Source organism: Azolla caroliniana, unplaced genomic scaffold (genome assembly GCF_043228905.1).
Source record: "Azolla caroliniana isolate FFs.n. ecotype wild unplaced genomic scaffold, voAzoCaro1.0.p SCAF_1, whole genome shotgun sequence".
Taxonomy (NCBI): domain Eukaryota; kingdom Viridiplantae; phylum Streptophyta; class Polypodiopsida; order Salviniales; family Salviniaceae; genus Azolla; species Azolla caroliniana.
In genome coordinates, this window is record NW_028230436.1 from 26,241,516 (window position 1) to 26,263,522 (window position 22,007).

A 22,007-nucleotide genomic window follows, 5' to 3' on the forward strand; every position below is an offset into this window, starting at 1 on the left:
TGGTGAAGTGTCTCCGTGACACCTTGTGTTACATAAATCGACCTTCCGGTAAATCGACCTTCCGGCGAAGGCCTCCGCGAACTCGTCTATGGTCGGTCCAATCCCTGCGTTCCGAATGGTCACCCTATTGACCGGTTGCAGGTCCTGAATGAAGCGCAATGATCCGTTTTTCTTTGGTACGGTAAACCATCGGTTTGAATACGGGGCGCTCGACGGCTCGAGAATGCCCATATCAACTTTCTGCTTCAACAGCTCCATCAACTTCGGGATGTGAGCTCTCGGAACCGGAATTGGCTTGAGATTCCACGGTACATGCGGTACCGTGAATATCACCATCGACTCTACGATCGTCGGGTTTACGCACCCGATTTCCTCCGGTGAGAATGCGAAGGCTTTCCCGTGCCTTCCGAGCATTCTCCGAAACCGGTCTTCCTCCGCCGGTAGTAGGAACCCGCCCCCACCGATTTTTAGCTCCCGGAGCGTCTCGTTGGTGAAGGTATGTCCTATACAGGCCGGATCTCGTAAGCTGGGGTCCGATGCAACCCCTTTGATTCGCGACTCGCTGCCCTCCGGTAACGGTACCGCGACTGGCCTTACCTTCCGGTCCACAGTCTTGTACTTGGTGCTTACTCGGGCCGTCCGATCCGACTCGAGCCCCCGACCAAAGTCCACGATGACTTCGTACATTTCTTCGGAACATACCGGTATCGTCCGGTCTTCGTTAAGGTCTTCTTCGACTACCTTCCCCAGCATTCCCAAGGTGTCGTCGAAGGAGACCGCCTCCACGGCGCCACTGATTTCTTCGTCAGGGCCGAGAACTCCGCACGCTCGAAGTCTCCCCTCCGTCTTTGTTTTCTCTCGGCCGGCGATGCCGACCATCGTACATGCTCCGCTGTCGGAGAAGCAAAATTTCCTACCTATTGTACACGGTTTTATCGTACAGATGTGGGGTTTTCCCGGAGCATCCGGACTGTCGCGGCCCCACGCCTTGGCAGTCCTCTCTAAAAATCCTCTCGGTTTTCGAAACCGAGGGAGTCGCGGTTACGTTCGTGGTTCGGCCGTACCGTCAGAAACTGGACTGAATGGCGCCCGTCTTGGCTTTTGACCCTCGCGTAGGCCGAACCATTGTCCAGCACCTTGGTCTCCATTCGCGCCGCCGTGATGTACGGCTCTCCCAGTATGACCGGATGCGAGGAGGTCTCCTGCACGAAGAAGTGATGGTCAATCTCGACGTCGCCGATCTTGACTCGCACATTCGGACAGGCCCCGTGCAGTTCCTCGGTGGCGCGCGTTGCTGCCCTTATTTTCCACCCGTGCTTGGTGTTGATCGGCCATTTGCCCTTCTTATAGAAGTCCATGGACATCAAATTGATCTCCGATCCGTGGTCCACCAAAGCTATCACCGGTTCCTGGACATCGCCGATCTTCACCGGGGTTTCCGTGGTCGCTCGGGCCCAGTGTGGTCTCGAATAGTGGCTTTCCGCCCACTCGTCTACCAGCGCCATGTCGTCTAGGTGCGTCGTCCGCACTTCCGTCGGTCTTTCCGGTTCTGTCTCCGTTGATAGCCTCTTCCGTTTCACCAAGTCCACGATGGAGTCGTGGAACTCCTTCTTGGTGATTCCCAGCACCTCTCGTAACGACAGCTCCACCTTGCTGTCGAGGATCCGTTCCTCCAGGACCTTCCGTAAGTCCGTGGTCCTTTCTATCTCCGTCCCCAGACGGTACCCGCCCTTCTGGGGTTTATCTTGCGTGCCGGCCCCGCCGGCTTCGTCCCGTCGTGGCCCGGACCGGGTCTCGTATCGTTGTGAGGGCCCGGTCGTCCCGGGTTTCCCCACCCGCTTCTCTTCTACCAGAGCCTCGTAGTTCTGGCAAGCGGCTTCCACGAAGCCCGTCTTTTCCTCGACCGGGTCGCTCCACCCGGTCATCTCCCGTACCCGTTTCTCCGCACTGTCTGATTCCTCCCTTTTAAGTCTTGCACCGGCAAGGCCTTCCAGCATCGTCGGCCAGAATCCGGCTTTGCTTTCCCTTCGGGCCTCGCCGCCCCCGACTCGAATGCCGGCCGACGCCGAGTAGTGGACGGTTTCCGCGTGTCGGGCCGCCGCCTCTTCCATCACCCTTTTCATACCACCTCGCCCGTCGTTTCGGCTCAGGGCCCTTCGGGTGTCGCTGGCATGCACCCGTCCTTCCCACAGGTACACCACCCTGTTCCTCAGCGCCTCCGCGAAGTCGCCGCAGTCCTTCCGAATGTGGCCGACTTCATCGCACCACATGCACCTGTTTCCTGCCGCCGGCCGTCGGTCACGAGCCGGTTCGCCACCTTCCCTTCGGGCTTGCGCGATTTGGAGGTCCTTTATCGCCCTCGTCAATTCCTCCAGCGCCGCTCCTCCGGTTGAGCCTCTGACTACGCCGGTCGAAGCCGAACCGGTTTACAACCATTCTCGGGTCTCTTCCTTTCGCACCTGTGGCGCTGGTTTGAGCTTCCTTGCTGCGACCAAGCCCGACCCGGTTGCCCCGTTATCCGCCCATTCTTGCCGTTTGTCGAAACGGCCACAGACTTTCTTGACAGCCGCCCAGTCGGTAGTGAGCCCGTCTTCGGTTTCCAGCAAGAGGCCCACTTGCTCTCGATCCCGCTCGTCGACCGACTTGACAAACAGCAAGACCCGGCTCGTGTCCAGGATGGTTCGGTCGAGCGCCGAAAGGCGCACAAAGTTTTCCTCGAACTCCCGGAGGAGTGCCGACGCGTTTCTTCCCTTCCCCGGGGACTCCACCCATTCCATGAACCTTCGCTTCGAAAGCCGGAGCGCGTCGTCCAGCCCGTATTTCTCTAGGAGCCGACCTTCGAACTCCTCCCAGGTACGGCTCTCCGCCCGCACCTCGAGCACCTCCGCATGGATGCTCGGCATCGCCACTCGGGGAAATCCGGCAAGACGCCTTTCTTCCGGAATGTCCCGCATCAGCATCTCTGCACCGTAGGACGCCAAATACTTCGTGGCATCCTTCCCATCGAACCGGCCGATCGTGCCGACGACCGCCTCAATGGCTCTGTCAAGGGCACCGGTGCCCTCGCGCGCGTTTACAATCCAGTCCACGGCCGAAGCCATGGCCTCTGCAAGATCCGACCCCCTCATCTTCTGCTCTTCTGCCGCCTCCTTCACGTCGGGTTCACCAAAGATGTCGAGATATTACGCAAGTGCGTGTGGAAACGAGGCGGGACCGCGGGGGTCTCGAACCAAAGAGCAAACGAGGGAGGAGAAAGAGAGAGAACCAGCTACGCAGGACCGGGGATACACAGGGACACGGCCCTTCAGCACGGAGAACGCGAACAGACACCGACACAGACAGATGCGAATGACTAAATATGTATATTAACAAAAATGGCTAACACGACTACAACCCTCGATGGGGCACAAGTTGGCTACAACTGAACAGGCCGGCGAACAGATGCCGATGCCTGTTCGCTTCGACGCACAAAGGGGTAGCAGGTCGGAGGTGCTGCCGGAAGCACTCGGGCGTTCCTCGAAACAGCGCGAGCCTCCTCGGAACCCTGCACAGAAAAGCTATGGAGCTCAAGAAGGAAGGAAACAGAGAGAGAAGCGTCCAGAAACGGTCCGGCAGCACTTCGTCCTCTCTGCACGAGATCCCTGCAACAGCTCTTTCCTGCTCCTTATATAGGCCGACGAGTAGGCCGTCATGTCAGCTTTATTCCCTGTCCCTTTTGGACAGGGATCCGCTCCGTTCTACACGCATCCGCGTAGTTACGCCGCCGACTCGTACAGTTCCTTAGCTCGCGTGCGCGACCGAAAAGACTGTTCGCGCGGTCTTTGTCTCCACTTGTGTTAGGGCCCGTTCCTGCCGATTATCCTCCTAATTCGCTTCTATGTACAACTTGGAGCGTGCGCGCGTGAAGAACCGGTTCCCACGCCTTGGTGCGCCGATTCCGCCTATGGACGGTTTTCTTCACGACATCGTGTAAATATAAAAGTCATCACAACCCATGCACAACAACCCAATTATCAAGGGCATGCTATATCAACTGAGCTAGCGGCTCGTCATGCCTCAAGATAGAATTACACTCTCAACCTGTTCCAACTGGAGGAAGTAAGCTAGATTATGAATTTTCCCGTTTCTAGGCTTGTAATGGTGAGTATAAGACCACAATGCCGAAAAAGCATTCACTCTCCCTAAAAAGGAGGTGATCCAATTGCACCTTCCAAGTGGAGAAGGTTCCACCGAGACTTGAACTCGGGTTACTGAATTCAAAGTCCAATGTCCTAACCACTAGACCAAGGAACCATTAAACAATTTAACTTTTAGACCATGTCTCCATTGAATCATAATTAGTAACGGAAGTAGACAGATATCAAGAAGGTTCCACGGAGACTTAAATTCAAGTTACTGGATCCCATGTCCAATGTCCTAACCGCAATGCCATGGAAACATTTTTTTTAAAAAGATATAGAGAAACGTAAACCATTGTAACATAATTTCACTTGAACAAGTATAGCCTTGAGTGAATAACACACACACACACACACACACACTTGAACCACCATAGCATTGAATAACATTGAGATATCTAGTGTTTGGTGTGAGATATCTAGTGTAAAGATATTGGGACTCGGGAGCACCAATCCTTTGCTTGATGTTCATAACTTGGATACTTATTTAACCATGATGAGAGTATTGCGCATGTGCATGCTAATGATATATACCTTGGGAAATTCATATAAAAGGTAAACCATAATCTTGTACCTTCTTTAGGCCTTACAAAATATTTGTGCACCCGTCACAAGCTCCAAGCGTTCAACTTTTTGTTGCATGTAGCTCCTCCCAACTTTGTCATTCTAGTTTTTCCAACCTTAAATTTGGTGCAAGGAAAGGTAGAGCTTTGCAATAACAAATGTCATACTCAAAATTTACAAACTCTTACAATGAGTTATGCATATCTTACCTTACAACGAGTGTCAAACGAGACGCATTTCTCAATAACCAATGTATGATTTCTCCTTTGTAAATGTTCTCTAATGCATGGTATGCCTTCTTTCTTATTTCAAAGCAACGAGTACCACATTCGTTCCATTTTTTATTTGAAGGAACTTAGTATTTTTGTGCTTGTTCTCAAATGCTTAGCAAGCCCTCTTTCCCACTTCAAAAAGGCACATAGCAAATTCTTTTCAGTGATGATTTGAGGCTCTCAAATTCATTTCATGTTGCTTGATATTATAAACAATATCTGGTTTATCCTTGTTTTCAATACACAAGCATAACAAGGTTGACATGATATGTTGCATCCACACCTTTAAACAAGGCTAACTTAAAAGTCCCAATGGAAGTGGCTTAATCCAACAAGTAGCCGAGGTAGGGTAATGTGAAACAAAATTAAATAGATGATTGAATCCATGAAATCACAAAACCAAAAAGACATTGAATTATTGGAACACATGATTGCACATATATTCTCTCAAAATATAATGTCTGCATCATATAGTGATCCCACAGATACAATGGCAGATGTTTGCATTGTGTAGCAACCCCACATCTAATGTACAAATGTTTGCATTGTGTCATGTTTCCACTTATGACATACAAGATGTTTCCATTTTTTCTCTCAAAAAACAATGTCTACATCATATAGTGATCCCACAGATGACATGGAAGATGTTTGCATTGTGTAACGATCCTACAAGTAATGTACATGATGCTTGCATTCTGTCATGTTTCCACTTATTACATACAAGATGTTTGTGCCTATATAGATATTGTGATTTGTTGACAAAGAAATATGTGACAGCATTGTAAAGTGCATGCCTGAGTTCATGTGATACACAATTAAATGGAAGGAGTGTCTTTGCTTGCTCTTTTAGAATCTTCTTTGACACTTGCTCAGGATCGAAAAAGTGACACGAAGTGAATTCCACTTGTACAACTGTCCCCAACCTTCCGCACTAGCAAGTCTTACAACAATAATCCCTAAATCTTGCTTAGCGTTCTCCAATAGAATGCACCCATCCTTGATCAAGATATCGTGAATTCATAGATATATCTAGAGTAAGTAAAAGACTATTGACTGTTACATGAACTAGCTATTGTTTAACTACATTTTCATGAATAACCCAAAGTCAATAGTTAAATATTGGTATCTATGAGAGCTTTTGTAATTTATGTACCATCCATAGTACGGACTTATAACCTTGGAATTCAAACCATAGCTTGAGACATCTTACAATACTAGAGCGCAAAAGCATTGCATGTTAAAGCACCAAAGTATTGTTCGAGTTGTATCCACGAGCATAACTCACCAAACTAAGGTGGTTGTTTCAAGTATGAAAGATAAGTTTGTCAGCATGTCAAATATGTTGATCATAAAAATTTAGTTTCAATTCATGGGCACTAACTGTTCGCTCCTAAAGAATGGCTTTACATAAGTTCACATCAGAACTTTTCCCAATAACCCAAGGGATAAAACCATTGCACTGCTATTTGAATTCATGATTTTTGAAAGACATAACAATAGCTTTTGTTAGCCTCCCACTTCGGATGCATTTGACATCAGATACTAGAGGCATTTTTATCTAATGCATGGGAGTATAAAAGGCGATACATCATGGGTGAGGTGAAAATGGCCGTTGATATGACAAGAAGATAGACATCATATGCACTGTGGAACAGTGCACACTAATCGAAAAACAAAACAGGAGAATTAAATACGATTCCATTGAGAAGTAATTGGAAGGGGCATTATGACATTGAAATTGAAGGTTTTCCTAGTTTAGAAGCTTCACATTCATACGAGATTTAGAATGATATACTCAAAGGAATAGTCTCACAATATTGCTTGCTCAACTACCTATTTATGTATTAGTAACAGAAGACTCTTCATACAGCAAAGAGGTTATATCTCTTGGTCTATAATTCCTTCCATAAGAACATCCTCTGCAATCCTGAGAGAATTTTATCCTTGCTTGAACTTGCAGAAAAGTCCTTATGGCCTCTTTTAAGGCAAGAGAGTTAGCTCATAAAGATTCAAGATTCAAGATTCAAGAATGACAATTCCATCAAATTTGGCAAAGAGATTCACTATATATAGCCCAGGAAGCTCCTCTCAGATAGTCATTGAGTCAAATTCCTTTACCTGCTATTAATGACTGACAACTAATATGCAAATGCACTAGGAGATAAATGCCATGAAAAATGCACTATCATGAACCAATGGTGGCCCAATACAGAAATACAGAAGAATGAAGTGAGCACAAAATCTCCTAGTTGATCATGACTAAGCTTATCAAGATTGTTAGACCAAAATGTACTCTAAGATATAATCGACAACGAGAAAAGTGGGATTACTCACACAGAGATTGCAAAATTTTCAAAGACCAAAGCTTTCAAAAGCATGAACCCGGCGTAGAATTTCCCATTCATTCATTCGAAACATGTGAGGTTACAAACACGTGCATATAGACGGTATATTCGAAATCACTCACCTGGAAAAGGATTTGTGAGCGAGATACCTAAAGCAAATCTGATGAAGAAGAAGGTGAACAACAAAATACACATAACAAATGAAGGTCTTTCTTCTCATTGTCTTCATACATTCCATGCCCACAAAATGTAACTTTTCCTTTTACTTTTAATGCATTTAATTGTCACAAAACGAGCAATCTTCCTCTTGGCATGCATTCTACAGCCACAGATAGTTGTGAGTGATTGTTCTTGTTCTCCTTTTCTTCTTATTGATCTTTGCATTCATTAATTTATTCCATAGCCACAGTCGCTCCAAGTGCTTTGAGCTTTTCCACTATATCGGACGCTTCTTCTTTGGAAATACCAGTTTTGAGCACAGCAGGGGTCTTCTCAACAAGCTCTTTAGCTTCTTTTAGACCTAAGGTAGTAAAAGTCCTTATCTCTTTAATGATTTTGATCTTAGAAGCAGCTTCATACTTCTCAAGCTTCACATCAAAGGTCATTTTCTCTGCTTTTTTCTTCTCTTCTTCTTGGGTTTTCTGAGTAGACCCAGCCATGGATCCTCCCATCAAAGGAAAATTAGTAGTGATTTTGAGCTTCTTTTTCAGCAGATCTGCCACATCAGAGACTTCTAGGACAGAGAGGGAGAGCATTTCATCCGCTATGCTCACCACTCTCTCCGATGGGAATCTCCCAAGATCGATGAAGTAAGGGTCTGATAAGATTTCCTTAGACGAATAAAGAGGAAGCGAGCTGGCTTGCTCAGCTGGGATCTGTTGCTGTTGTTGTTGCTGTTGACTGCAGTGGGGGGAGCTGTGGATAGAAGCTCTGTATTCCAAAGCATGGCTAACGTAGGATCTAAGTGAGCGTCGCATAGTGAGCTTCAAGATAGCCATGGCGTTTTTTAGGGTTTTAACAAGAGAAAGAGAGAGATAACTTCCCCTGTTTGCTGAGGAATTTAGGGTTTATGGAGGTACTTTAGGTACTCTGTTCTGCTTTCAGAAATTCCCACACATTAGCCCTTCCTTGGTTCAGGCCAAGCTGCCAAACACGGACACAAACTCGGACTCGGACTCGGACACTATCACGAGACACGGACAAGGAATCGGACACAGACTTGGAATTGAACACAAACTCGGACTTGGACTCGAAGTCGAACTCAGACTCAGACTTAGACTCGGACTTGGACTCGAACTCGAACTCAGACTCAGACTTAGACTCGGACTCGGACATGGAAAGGAATGCGAAAAAAAGGGTCAGTGCCTGCTTTGCTTCCTTTGGTTGGTTTGCTCATTACTTTGCCTAAGCCCCCTGACACTGCGCAAATTTGGATGCGTGCCCCTCTATCACAAGCAGAAGAAGATGAGGATTCAACCAACGAAAAAAGGCATCCTAGACGTGTACTTCTGACCCGAACGAGAGTTGTTGCAAGTTGTGGGGATAAGCTCTACCCCCTCCATGTTAACCCAAGTTTGAAAGAAGGGTAGCCTAAAGATCCCATGGGTAATCAATTAAATTGAAGGATATAGCACCGTAAAGATTCATCATTGAAGATATGGGGAGGGGGGGGCTCATTAAACCATTTTTCCAAAATTTCTAGGCCATTATGATATATGCCCCTCATATTTGGTGGGGGTATTGATCATGCCACGTTCACAAAGCTTGAACCAAAAGGGTAGTGTAGCTTAGTATTTAAAGCATATGTGGTTCAAAGCACACATTGGTGCTTGTTGTGACGGATTTCCGCTCCTTGCAAAAAAGGCCCTCGCCTTTAGACAACATATGGCTCATATAGGTCACTTCCAAGCTAATGATACACACCAAGCCTATTCATATCTTATTACTCCTTGACTTCCTCACAAAATTTGTGTCTCCTCTACAAACTATTGCAAAGAGACAATGATATCAATTAAACTCATGCAACAAATTGTTTTAAGAGAACTCACAAGGATCATCAACTCTAACACATTGATATGACACATAATTCTAGATAATCTAGCTCATATGGATCATTGATTCAATACACGATATAATTCAAGGAGATTATGTGATAATTATTTTGATCAACATTAAGAACCATTTGTTCAGTACATCAATTGAGAAAATTCAAGTGAACAAATTCTATAAGACCATTTGTTGGATACATTCATGTGACAAATAATTGATGAGAATGGAATTCATGGGCAATGTATGATCATCATTTTCAATCTATCAATAATGTGTTTATAGAACTAATAGGTTACATTTCATACACGCATACAATCTATGGTTTAACATAATCGAGCTCACAAGCCACAAGGGCAATAGTTTTACCAACCTACCGCTACCTTACTCAAAAACATATCCCTTCATGCAAAATATTCCTCTTGAAAATATACAAAATATTCCTAATTATTTATATTGAGATATAAATTATAATGCAATATTTTACAAGATGTTGTTGCCCTTTCTATAGTTGCTCCACACACATTTAAATTTCTCTAACTAAAAAGATGGGCATATTGTTGCTTCTATGAAAACAAGGATTCTCCATTTCTATCCATTAGCCATAACCACCTTGGCTATATATAATAGCCTAAGATCCAAACTATTTTCACCCCTTGTACCTGTTTGATTAGTATCTGCAAGAGATCCTCGTGATCTCTACACTACCAAAAATATGCAATGACATCTACAATATCTATGAAACGCCATAACACTTTGTGAATATATAGGATGCAACACACTCACCTCAAACAGCGTATGAGATGGGAACTCCATCATAATCACCTTAAGAGTGAGGTAGACCCATCATTTTCCACATCTTTCAGTGGTTTCTCAACCATGCAATAATTCATTATTCCTCTTATAGAAGTTAATATTGGATGGCATTCTTTTTCTAATATCAAGGACCATCCATACACAGAAACGTCCAGAGATTTCTCATTAAAAGTATGTTCCCACTAAAACTGAAAACATCGTAGGAAACGCATATTACAAGCTTTGGTGGGTTTTGTAATGAGAAACAGTTCGTTTGAGGTGGCAGATGAATCATCAAAAGAATCATCCGAAAATTAAGAACATTGAAACTCCAGAGATGGGCCAAAGCTTCCAACTTTACACTTGCACTTAGCATGGTCCAACTCCAAAAGCATCACCTCCCATTTGAGACAATTCGCCCACCCAGAGTACCAGAGGTAGTATTTTGTAGAACTTTCGTTTTCAATCATCACCATCCTCTGAAATTACACAGTAAAATCATCATCATCAGACAAAAACTACTAGTATCATTAGTACACCCAAACCAGCAAATAAATTGCATTGTATACACCGATAAACTGAAAACCAAGCCTATAAAGGCATCAAATGATCTTTACCTGTAGGACTAACATGATGCCAATAAAAGCTAGCCCCCACAATTAAGTAGCATAACACAAGCATCAGACCCTTGAAGTAGTTAGATTTCCCTTCCTGCAGCATAGATTTAAGAATGATGTAACAATTAAGAGAATGCACATATTTGCACATGAATAAAAAGTTTATTTGACTTTCTTGCAAACCTGGAGCATAAAGGCCACCACAATCACTGTGGTGAAAAGGGTGGCTGTTTCAAATAGTTGGAAATTCAAGTCCATTGGTTTTCCCATAATCCAACCAACCACAACGCAAAATGGAATCTACAAAGATATCTGCATTTTTAGTTTAGGGTTGCTAAATGAAATACCTAATGCTGTAGACCTCAAGCTGATGTTTTAGCTCACCACAAACATTGAGATTTGAGTTGAGGAACCAATAGCAACAGCCAAAGAGAGATCCTGTTCACAAGTTGTTGTAGTTTTGAGTTAAATGATGGCGAGCATAAATAATCACATGCTCATAAATAATCTTATAAATTTTCATTCTCATGCTTACAAGTTTGTCTTTGAGAGCAAACATTATGGCACTCGCATGTTCAGCTGCATTCCCTACTATAGGTAAAATAATCACACTGATAAACGCCAAAGGAAGCCCTAAGCTTGAAGATGCTCCCTGTTCTCCATACAAAGGATGAAAAAATATTTCACAACCACCGATGACCAAAATGCAAGGTTGCTAATGCAGACTATCATATGCCCTTTTTGAACACCATGTAAAAGAACAGCTATTGAAAACAGCATGTCACTTGAAATATATATATCATAGAACTTGCTAATGCATTCTTAAAAGGTTTCTTACACACATGAACAGATTTCTCATTCATATACAGTACCTGAAGAATAAAAAAGCCCTATCACTAGATAATTTTTCATGACACAAGTATTGTCCATACCTCGATAGCATCAACCAAATAGTTAGAGAGAATAGATATGAAGACTGTGAGTGCCATCAACCATATAATTGCTCCTGTTACACTTAGCCTTACGTCAGAATCCTCATTTGACTCATCATCAAGCTCTTCTTCATTCTAAAAAAGGTAGAAATACGATATTTAGCATTGAAGACTCCTGTTATGCAATGTATAGAAGCTTTCACAGTATCTTATTTTTCCAGCAAAATTAACATCTGAACATGACAAAAGTGGAAAAGAATAGAGTGATCCAAATTGATATCATCAAATCTGATAATAGGACATGGATCAGCCACAAAACATCTCTTCATAGGAAGATGCCCACAATAGAGTACGCTTTTTAAACACATCAGAGGATTGATTCATCATCAGGCCCTCCTATATGAAGATACATCTATCATATGCACACCACATTTTGATAGGGCATCTGCAGACCTCTTCACATCAGATAAAGATTGAGGTAGGCATATACGTGTGCACACCTTGAGAAGAAAAAATTAAGCAATTGTATCAAGGAGCAGAATCTGAAGAACACTATTTTGCCAGAATTCTAATTTTTATGTTTTAAGAGGGAGAATACAATTGCCTTTTTAACGAAGGCTGGGCTCACTACACAAGGTAATGGAATATGAGAACTGATACGCACTTGGGAATATTCTTGTTAGAGCTAAACCGACACGGACAATTTGAAGGACAATAAAATAACTACATAAGCTCACTAACAAAGAAGAAGAATCACAACTCTATTTATTCTCGTCACTCCTATTCATGCTGCAAGTCAATCAAGGGCTGAACAAGTGAGTTCCCAAACAGGACACTGCAAAGGGGTTACAATAGATCGGGCAATAGAAATCTGCCGTGTGACAACTCTCTTTATTCTCATCACTCCTACTCATGCTGCAAGTCAATCAAGGGCTGAACAAGTGAGTTCCCAAACAGAACACTGCAACGGGATTACAATAGATCAGGCAATAGAAATCTGCCATGCACATAGACCCTGGCCTTGTGGACCACAATCTTGCGACCCTTGACATTGACAGATAAAGATCATTGTCTCCAGCCACCAATGGTGCTTCCCTAGCTTTGGAGATCTCCCCATTCCTGATCAATCCATGCTGGAGATGTTTCAAATACAAATATTACAATCTATGTGACATGAGAATCTTACACGTATAGATAACAGAATTTTTTAGTAACTTTATTATTTTTATTTACTGATGTGTATAGCATGACTACCAAGTATATGGGAGGCACTTTTTACTGTCTCTTTTGCTGACTGCTCCAGAAATTTGGAAAGTTTGCATACAGACAATAATGGGGAGTTCACAAGTGCAAAATTTACTGTCTTTTGTGCCTTTTATTGCTCCGTCATATATTCATGCATACCTACCCCTAAGTTTGCATACAGACAAAATGAGGAGTTCACAAGTGCAAAATCGACCGTCTTTTGTGCCTTTTATTGGCTCCCTCGTGTATTCATGCATACCTACCCCTATGAACCAATATAGCCTCCCATTGATGAAACATGAATATGAAACCAGGTTCTATTATAATCTAGAAAATTTAGTGACATTTATTCACCCATAATTTCATTGAATAATATTCACAAGGAAACTTAAAAGTTCAAAATTGCTTGCTAAAAGTAAACTCACATCACCAGGAATATCATATAATTGCCTGTGACTCTTCAGCTGAAAATATAAATAAGAAGCATATGCTATCAGCATAATGCAACTAGTGAATCTCGATAAACTCAATTCTGATTCCCCGGCATTTGCTTCAGTGTGTGTGGATCGTAAGACGGCTGGGAAAAGGAGACCCATAACTGCCATGAGCAGTAAACCAGAGTTTACAACAGCTGTAGTCTGCAACATGAGGTTCAAGCGTGACGTTACACAGAAAAGAGATATTTTAGAGCAAGTAATCAGAAATCATACCTGATTAAATTTTTGATCACTATTAATATGCGCGATGCCACCTGATAAGAACGCGCATCCCAATACTAATAACATATTGGACAAAATTGAGCCCAGAAGCGACAGTTGCACCACACGGGTCAATCCATTTTGTAGAGCAAACAATGAAACAATCATCTCAGTGGCATTTCCAAATGTAGCATTGAGAAGCCCCCCCACTGCAAGAGATGACCAATGATGCTCAACTCTAACATGAAATGAAACTAGTATACAAATCTTCATCATTATTTTATCAAGAATGAATGTCTAAATTTTCACTCTTAAAAAAGCTTAATTCAAAATAGGGTTGAATGTCAAAATACACAGCGAATTAAATCCGAAGCTTACATGTAGAACCTGTATAGGTTGCCAATTCTCTGCATGAACAATCCAATATCAGAGCGTTTTTAAAATTAAATAAGCATCCATTATATTTCCTTTTGGTCAAACTTACTCTGTTACAAAACCAAGCCTTTCAGCTAAAGGTGCAATCCCTAGTAAGCTAAAAGTGAAAAGATAGGCCTGTAAAGCACAATATTACATCATCTTAAAGCAATCATCCGCAAATTATCATCAAACTTAAGATCCTCAGTTAGCAAAAAAAGAAATTTTGAGTTATTACCAAATCATTTTCCATCAAATCTCATCTTAGATACAACAGGATAAAATAAATTGCCTCCTGCTTTTACATTTTTTTAGTTTTAATTAACGTTGTAGTAGTATAACATGTGTTTGAAGCCAAATATAAACTTGCACTTGGACCACTTAGCTATGAGCACTGAAAACATTGAGGATCCATATATATTCTCATATACAGATTCACGTAAGACTTTGGAATGAGAATCATTATGATAACAACATATAAACCTAAAAATTTATAAAGCTAAGTCAAGTCCTAAAATTCTTTAGGTGCATAGGTTTGATATGAAGGGAGTAGTGAATACACCAACAACCATCCCAATTCTCTTAAGAGAAATTATTGGCAGCTGCTGTTTCAGACATAAAAGAAAGAAAACTTACATGAGGCAAGTGAAGAGCCTTCATAACTATGGACACAATAACTGATGGAAGAAGCCACCATATCTTGCTTCCTTTCAGAACAAGCCATATACTTCTAACATGTATTGATAAATCACCTCCTGGTCGTGGCATCCAACCTTGAGAATGACCACAACATACAGAACCTTGAAAATTCAGACCATTTCTTTGCTTTGCAGAATTTGGAGAATTCGTAGGGCTGCTGGATTTTTGAGGCATCTTGTTAACTACTTCAGCCTCCACATCATTGATAAGCGGAATAAGCTGTCATCGTGAGAAATTTAACATTTATAAGACACAAACCATTTTTCTGAAAAAACAGTATGAGACTATATTACTGTCCATGTCTTCCATAGAAACTGCACTATCTGTAAAAGATTTGATTAAATTATCGGAGAAAGCACTCTAGATTTACTGGATTAAAACATGTATCATCACAGAAGAATGATTACTTAATCTATAGCTAATATTCACTCACTTCAACAGAACTGGAATCTTTTTGAGGTTGGTCCAAGACACCATTTGCAAAATGTACATGAGGATAGAGAGCTTCCTGATCCATTATAGTATTTCACTTGAAAGCATGTGCTAATATACATACATTCCTGGTCCCAGAGATATTTCAGACCTTACAGAGTATCCTCTTGTACAGGTAAATGCCTGTGCTACTATATACGCACTCCTTTTGCCAGGAATTATAGCAGTTTTATCAAGCTTATATATAGTAAACACCTCCCAACCAGCATCTGGAACACAGAGATGTAGAAAAGAGATCAAGATCTCAACATTATAGAATGTGAAAGTTACTTAGACTGCACCATTATCTGAATGCAAGTACTATTTCGAACAGCAACTTTGTAATATTGTGGAACAAAAAAGATAACTTCAATAACAGCAACAACATAACATAAGGTACAGAAATGAAATCAAGATTGCAAGAGCCATACAACACAACAAAGTTACTTCGAACCTGTGTATGACATAAGGTGCAGATAGGGAATCAACATTGCTAGTGCAAGATAATACAAAATGCCAAATGGAAATCCAGCTGCAAACATTATAAAATGCAAAAAGCCTCTTAAACATAAAATGCAGAAATGAGACCACAATTGCAAACATTATAGAATGCAAGAAACTTCTTGAACTGTATCTGGATCATAGAGATGCAGAAATACGATCAAGATTGTGAACATTGTCAAATGGAAATGGGTACTGTTAGCCGTATTCCGAGCATAGATGTGCAAAAAAGGATTGAATTTGCAACATCATAAAATGCAAATGCCTTTTTCACCAGTACCCAAATGTGCAGCATTATAGAGTGCAAAAAGAGAGTATATAAGTAGAACAAAGATAATACAAAGATAGGGTTAGCAAAAGTAAAGATCTCATGGTTTTGAGCGATAAAACTAACAGCAATTTCTTCCCAAAAAAGAGAATAAAGTCTTTTTGCAAAAATAACGACTATTAACTTATGTGTGACATGGTATACAATATTGGTTGGTGGACCAAGGCTATGAGAAAATTTATCAAGTGCATCTGGGTGTCCTTGAGTGGATCAGATATGGTGAGCAATTATCTCGATGATCACCTGCTGGTATGGCCCATGTGCCCTGGCTCCTTACAATCAAGAACTAGCAACATTACACTCTATAAAAGCTACCACAATTGTCATTGCAAAAGCAGCAAAGAAAACCCTTTCCAAAACCAACAGGAATATGATTAGCAAAAGTGACAACAAAACATCCTGCAATGCTAACAACAATTTCTTTGCAGAATTTATTAACAATTCTCATTGAAAACTAGCCACAAATATTTTTTCAAAACAAAGAACCAGAACCAGCATGATACAGATCAGCTAACACAGACATGAATGTAAGAAGTACAGAATCAAAATTTTGCAAAGAGCCTATGTGGGATTTCAGTAGATAGATGATACTAATTGAGATATACTCACATGTGCTCCAAAGAGATACAGATAGAATAATGGCATTAGGTACACACTTTAGTTCACTCAACTAAATTTGTCTTGCATACATACACTACTAACTCTTAATGGCTATGTTCACCAACTGAATTCATCCAAGATCAGTCACTCATTAACCATAATCAAGGGATCTGTTGGCACTTATTCACATCACCACTTCCCCTCAAAAATCCATCAGGTTCTCTAAGCTTTATCTACATTTTTTGCTCACAAGACTCCAAAAATCTTCTTCCAGTTCCATTAACTCTTGTATCATCAGATCCACTTTTGTAAAATACTTAGCATACAATACACATCCTACATATTTTAATAGCATTCTAACTTTTTATTCAATACCTAGAAATGTATTCTAAAGATAAAATACATAGAATAGGTTAGATACTTCTCAGTATTTTATTGCACCTAACAATTGTTTTCCACCAAAAAGAAAAACTTAAGAAATAAAATGTAGAGTATGTATTAAATACTTCAGATTATTTTAAAATGTATTCTATATATAGAATACACGATTTTAAGAACAATAATCAGATCCTTCCTCTTCCAAATACTCCAAGGAGACTCAAGTCTTTCTCTTCCATATATTGGTACATTTCCATCTTAATGTTCCACAGTAGCTTCCTTATTCACTCAGGTCCTAGGCTTTGGTAAAGAAAGAAATAGAGGAAGATTATTAATGTCTCCAAGAGGTAAAAATTTCCTATGAGACCAAACAAGAGATTACATCGTAAAACATTGGCATATCTTTGAGACCAACAAACCAAAAAAATATAATAAAATTAGAAGAACTTCCTAAGGTACCAGAGCAATTTGTTAGCTAAGCACTTAAAATTTTGAACTTAGATGGACCAAAATCGTTTCCTTTGGAAGATCTTGAAAATAAGTTGAAAGGTTTGCCAATGATAAGGGTGACAGGGTCGTGACCTGAATAGACCTGGCCTACGTGCAAGAAAAATTCTTATAGCACAATCTAATGTAACCCCCTTTGAGTGTTATCATCAAGGACCCTACATGTGTAGCAAATGATTGACCTATAGCATATATTGAAATGCACACTATTATCTTCCCCAATGGACAATATTAGAAATTCAACTTCTCATTCACAATGAGCAATAGTATGACGTCCATCTCAATATGCTTCCACAACTATCCACGACTTTCATTTGGCTTTCTAAGATAAATGTATGGAAGCCTCTCTTCCATAACTTCTACCCATAACCTACATACTCTTAGCCTGTAACCCCACAATGCTTGTCCATATCCCTTGGAAACAACAATTGAGGCACTTTCTGCTTAAAAGGATTCTTCAGCTTTCTAGCCATCTTATCCAACTTGTCAACGAATGTGCAATCTGCATTTAAGTTATTTTGAGTTCCAATCTATAACACTTCCTCTAGAATTGGTGGTACAACATCGTCAAAGTAGAGGTAGCCATTCCATACTTGAGTGGTCAATATTGTGACTAGACAATCAATATTTTGGGGCAATGGATGCAAACACCTTCGCGCCAACTCTTCTTCTGAGTTTACAAACCCTACCCAGGTCATTTGCTTTTGGGCAATGTTTATAAACATGGTAACCACCTCTTGCATCCTCCTTTTCCATCATTCATTCAACACAACTCGCTTTTTATCTCATTCCACATCTCACAATGATTCCACATAATTCGTCACCCAGAATACGTGCTAAATCAACGATGGCGTCAAATTGATTGCACTATCATGATTGAAGACATGGCATCCACCTTCTTCATGCCGACATATCCAAAACATTTGGAAGCAATGGGCTAGATCGACCAAAAGCTTGAAGGAATCTAATTTGTAATCATAGTGAACTTCCACAGTGTTTAGGTCATCCCACCAAGTTTTCCTTCTAAAGGCACTAGGGTAGGGAGCTGGACCAGCCAATGGATGCACTTTCACTTGTTGATGCCATCCACTTCACATCCACCTTCTTCATGCCGACATATCCAAAACATTTGGAAGCAATGGGCTAGATCGACCAAAAGCTTGAAGGAATCTAATTTGTAATCATAGTGAACTTCCACAGTGTTTAGGTCATCCCACCAAGTTTTCCTTCTAAAGGCACTAGGGTAGGGAGCTGGACCAGCCAATGGATGCACTTTCACTTGTTGATGCCATCCACTTCACATCCACCTTCTTCATGCCGACATATCCAAAACATTTGGAAGCAATGGGCTAGATCGACCAAAAGCTTGAAGGAATCTAATTTGTAATCATAGTGAACTTCCACAGTGTTTAGGTCATCCCACCAAGTTTTCCTTCTAAAGGCACTAGGGTAGGGAGCTGGACCAGCCAATGGATGCACTTTCACTTGTTGATGCCATCCACTTCACTTGTCCAAGCATACATATTCCTTGGCCTCCTCATTTCCGTGTCTCCCGGATTCTTTTCCTTCCCTTTGACGAGACTGATTTGATAGATATGGAAGAACACAGACACAAGTGGAAGAAACAGATACTGCTTATATTGATGCGCACCAAATCAATTACAGTAGATAGGTGATACAGTAGAGATAGAGTTACTAACTGCAACAGATGTGTTCCACCCACTTCATTATTACCTCTAAACCCTAAACCTCATTGACTATAATCAAGGGATCCAGTGGCCCTTGTTCACACTAAGGGCTGGCTTTGAAATACCAACAATATTCGGTTGACCAAATTAACAAAAATTCTCTTTGCACAAATAAAAACAATGACATTTGTAAAATTGACAATGAGTCCCCTTGCAAAAGCCACAACTACTTTCTTCACAAGCTTTGCAAAAGTAGCAATGATTCTCTTTGCGAAACTAATTGATTTGCAAAAACTCAAAACTGTTCACGTTGCAACACTAAGAGCAATTCTGTTTGAGAGACTTATAATGATTTTTAGGCAAATCTAACAAGAATCCGCATTGCAAAGCTACCAAATGATTCGCTTTTACAAAGAAAACAACAATTCTGATTTACAATGGAAAAAAGGGAAAGATTTACACGGATTGATTGAAGGCAGAGATTAAATGCACACCTTGGATCAAATATAGAAGTCGATCTCCGCATCCGACATCGGGAGGTAGCGGAAGCGAGAAATATGTTATGTAAAAGTGTGAGCGGTTTCCGCAAAACAATTGCCAGGCGCAGTTTGTACAAGTTTGTTGGGAAGGGGGGGGGGGAGGGAGGGGCAAAAAAAATCAATGGGAAGGAAAACAGAAGGTTGTGCTTTTGCGAAGCTAAGCGAGGCGATGGTCCATGAGACGGTCAGTCAAGGAGCAATGGAGCGGATCGGCAGCGTGAGCCCTAAGCCTGAGCCCTAAGCCTGAGCCTGTGCCTGTGCCTGTAAGGATGGGAGAGAAGATCTGAGAGAGATGCTGCTGCTACAGACAGAGAATCAGACAGACAGACAGACAGACAGACAGACAGAGGATGGGAGAGGAAGGAAAGGGAAGGAAATGAAGGAAGAGAAGGTCATGACCAGATCGTGAGATTTATCTCTCTCTACATGCTTTTCTCTCTCTAGGAATTTTAAAACCCAAATAAATATGTATGTTTTCTGACATTTTTATTTCCAGAAAAAACAGATAGCCAAAGCTTTATTGATTATTATTATGTATATATTGTACATATTAATTATTATTATTATTATTATTATTATTACTACTATTATTATTACTATTAAGAAAAGAAGAAAAGAAAAGGGCTCAAAAAACAGTAATTTATGTGTACATATGTATTTATTTTTACATACAGTATCGGAAGAATATATTTTATTTTATTTTTTTAAATCTCCTTCTTCTTCTCCTTATTTTCTTCCCTTCTACAAAATACATATATTACACAAATATTCTCGTTAATTAATTAATTAATTAATTGCTGGAGTAAAAATAATAATAATAATAATAATAACTATGTTATTTTTTGGATATTATTTATTTTATATTTATCTTATTTCTCTAGTTAGAGTGTTAAACCGGAGGAGGAGGGGATCCATTTTGTTCTCATCTTCATTCCTTCCCCCACTCTCACTTTTTCCTCTGGCTTCTCATTTCAAAGTAAAAAAGCTCTCTCTCTCCCCCTATCTAGCTTAATCTATCTCTTTGTGCCATTGCCATTCAATCCGATCGTGGAGCTCGCTATGCCCACCCGCCCATTTCCCTCACCACATCTAAATCTTCCCAATCGTGTTTGCCCATTTTGCTCAGCCATTTCGCCTTTCCAATCGACCCAACGATTCGCCTCATCACTCCCCTCTTGTGTAAATTCGCTTACCCCGGGCTTTTTGCATTCCCCCAGTTCATCCCACTATATAGCCTACATGTAAGTGGCGAAGCCATTCTAGTTGCTATACATTTCCCAAACAAAAAAAATAGGGCATTTGATGTAGTTACCTCTACATTTTCCGTCACAGTATGGTGCTTTTACCCACCGAGCATCTACGAGTTCTCCAGCTTTTTACTCTTCTTTATTGAATTGGGCTCTTTTTCTTTTTTCTTTTTTTTTAATGGCATTGTTATCTAGTTGTTGTTCATTTCGGTCAATTTTTTATTGGCCTTATATGTTTACTTTCTTGACTAATAACATCGTCTTTTTCTCTATTCAATTGTCTCCATCCTCCTTTTCCCATTTTGAGAAAGTTCCACGAAACTGCGTACATAGAACATGTGTGAGTATGTGATGTGTGCACCACACTTTGTCATATAGACGACGAGCATTAAATCATGGTGGTTTATTGGCTTCTCGTATAGATTCTTCTCACTAAATGCATTTTATTTAATCGTTATAGTTCTTAAATAAGGGTGTTTATGTATATTTGATATTTAACTCGATTATTGCCTTTATGACATGGTGTTCCTCAACCTCTCTCTAGTCTTGGAAATTGCTTTCTTTGTTCATTCATCATTCGTGTGTGTGTGTGTGTGTGTGTGTGTGTGTGTGAACGCACATACATTTTCAACCAACTCTCCACCACACCCATAGTTTCAAGGAAATCATATGTGATCATGACCACAAGAGTATCTTGTATCAAAAGCCGTGGTAACATCCCATGTGAATCTTGCTTGCCTTTGTGTCAATTGTTGTCATATTCCTCATTTCATGGTGTCCTTCCCTCTAACGACATGAACATTGCATTCCATGTGGGATACTCACATGTCACATCGAATCCACTTGCTCTATTTCTAAGTCACAATTGGTTTGAAGAAGACTTTTATAGGAATTCAAACAAGTTTGATGGAAGAAAACTAAAACTTGTTTCAATCATTTGCTT

At 41.0% G+C, this 22,007-nt stretch overlaps 1 protein-coding gene and 1 non-coding gene across 3 annotated transcripts; both read right to left on the bottom strand.

The window, feature by feature from the left end:
• Positions 1-4,221: 4,221 nt before the first annotated feature.
• Positions 4,222-4,293, bottom strand: TRNAQ-UUG (transfer RNA glutamine (anticodon UUG)). The gene has a single exon. It is a non-coding gene; the product is annotated as a tRNA-Gln (tRNA).
• A 6,066-nt stretch (positions 4,294-10,359) lies between these two features.
• Positions 10,360-19,902, bottom strand: LOC147869297 (vacuolar cation/proton exchanger 3-like). Of its 2 annotated transcripts, XM_087328083.1 has the most exons (13): positions 19,773-19,902; positions 15,239-15,506; positions 14,743-15,024; positions 14,177-14,244; positions 14,071-14,099; positions 13,705-13,901; positions 13,420-13,632; positions 11,750-11,884; positions 11,353-11,469; positions 11,202-11,255; positions 11,001-11,117; positions 10,818-10,911; positions 10,360-10,679 (listed from the first exon to the last, which is right to left on the bottom strand). In XM_087328083.1, the coding sequence occupies exons 2-13, from the start codon at positions 15,320-15,322 to the stop codon at positions 10,663-10,665; spliced, it is 1,407 nt and encodes a 468-aa protein (XP_087184209.1). In that variant the 5' UTR covers positions 15,323-15,506; positions 19,773-19,902; the 3' UTR covers positions 10,360-10,662. The 2 variants fall into 2 exon arrangements, with proteins under 2 accessions (XP_087184209.1, XP_087184218.1); XM_087328092.1 differs by lacking the exons at positions 10,360-10,679; positions 10,818-10,911 and having other exon boundaries at positions 11,000-11,129.
• Between the last annotated feature and the right edge of the window lie 2,105 nt (positions 19,903-22,007).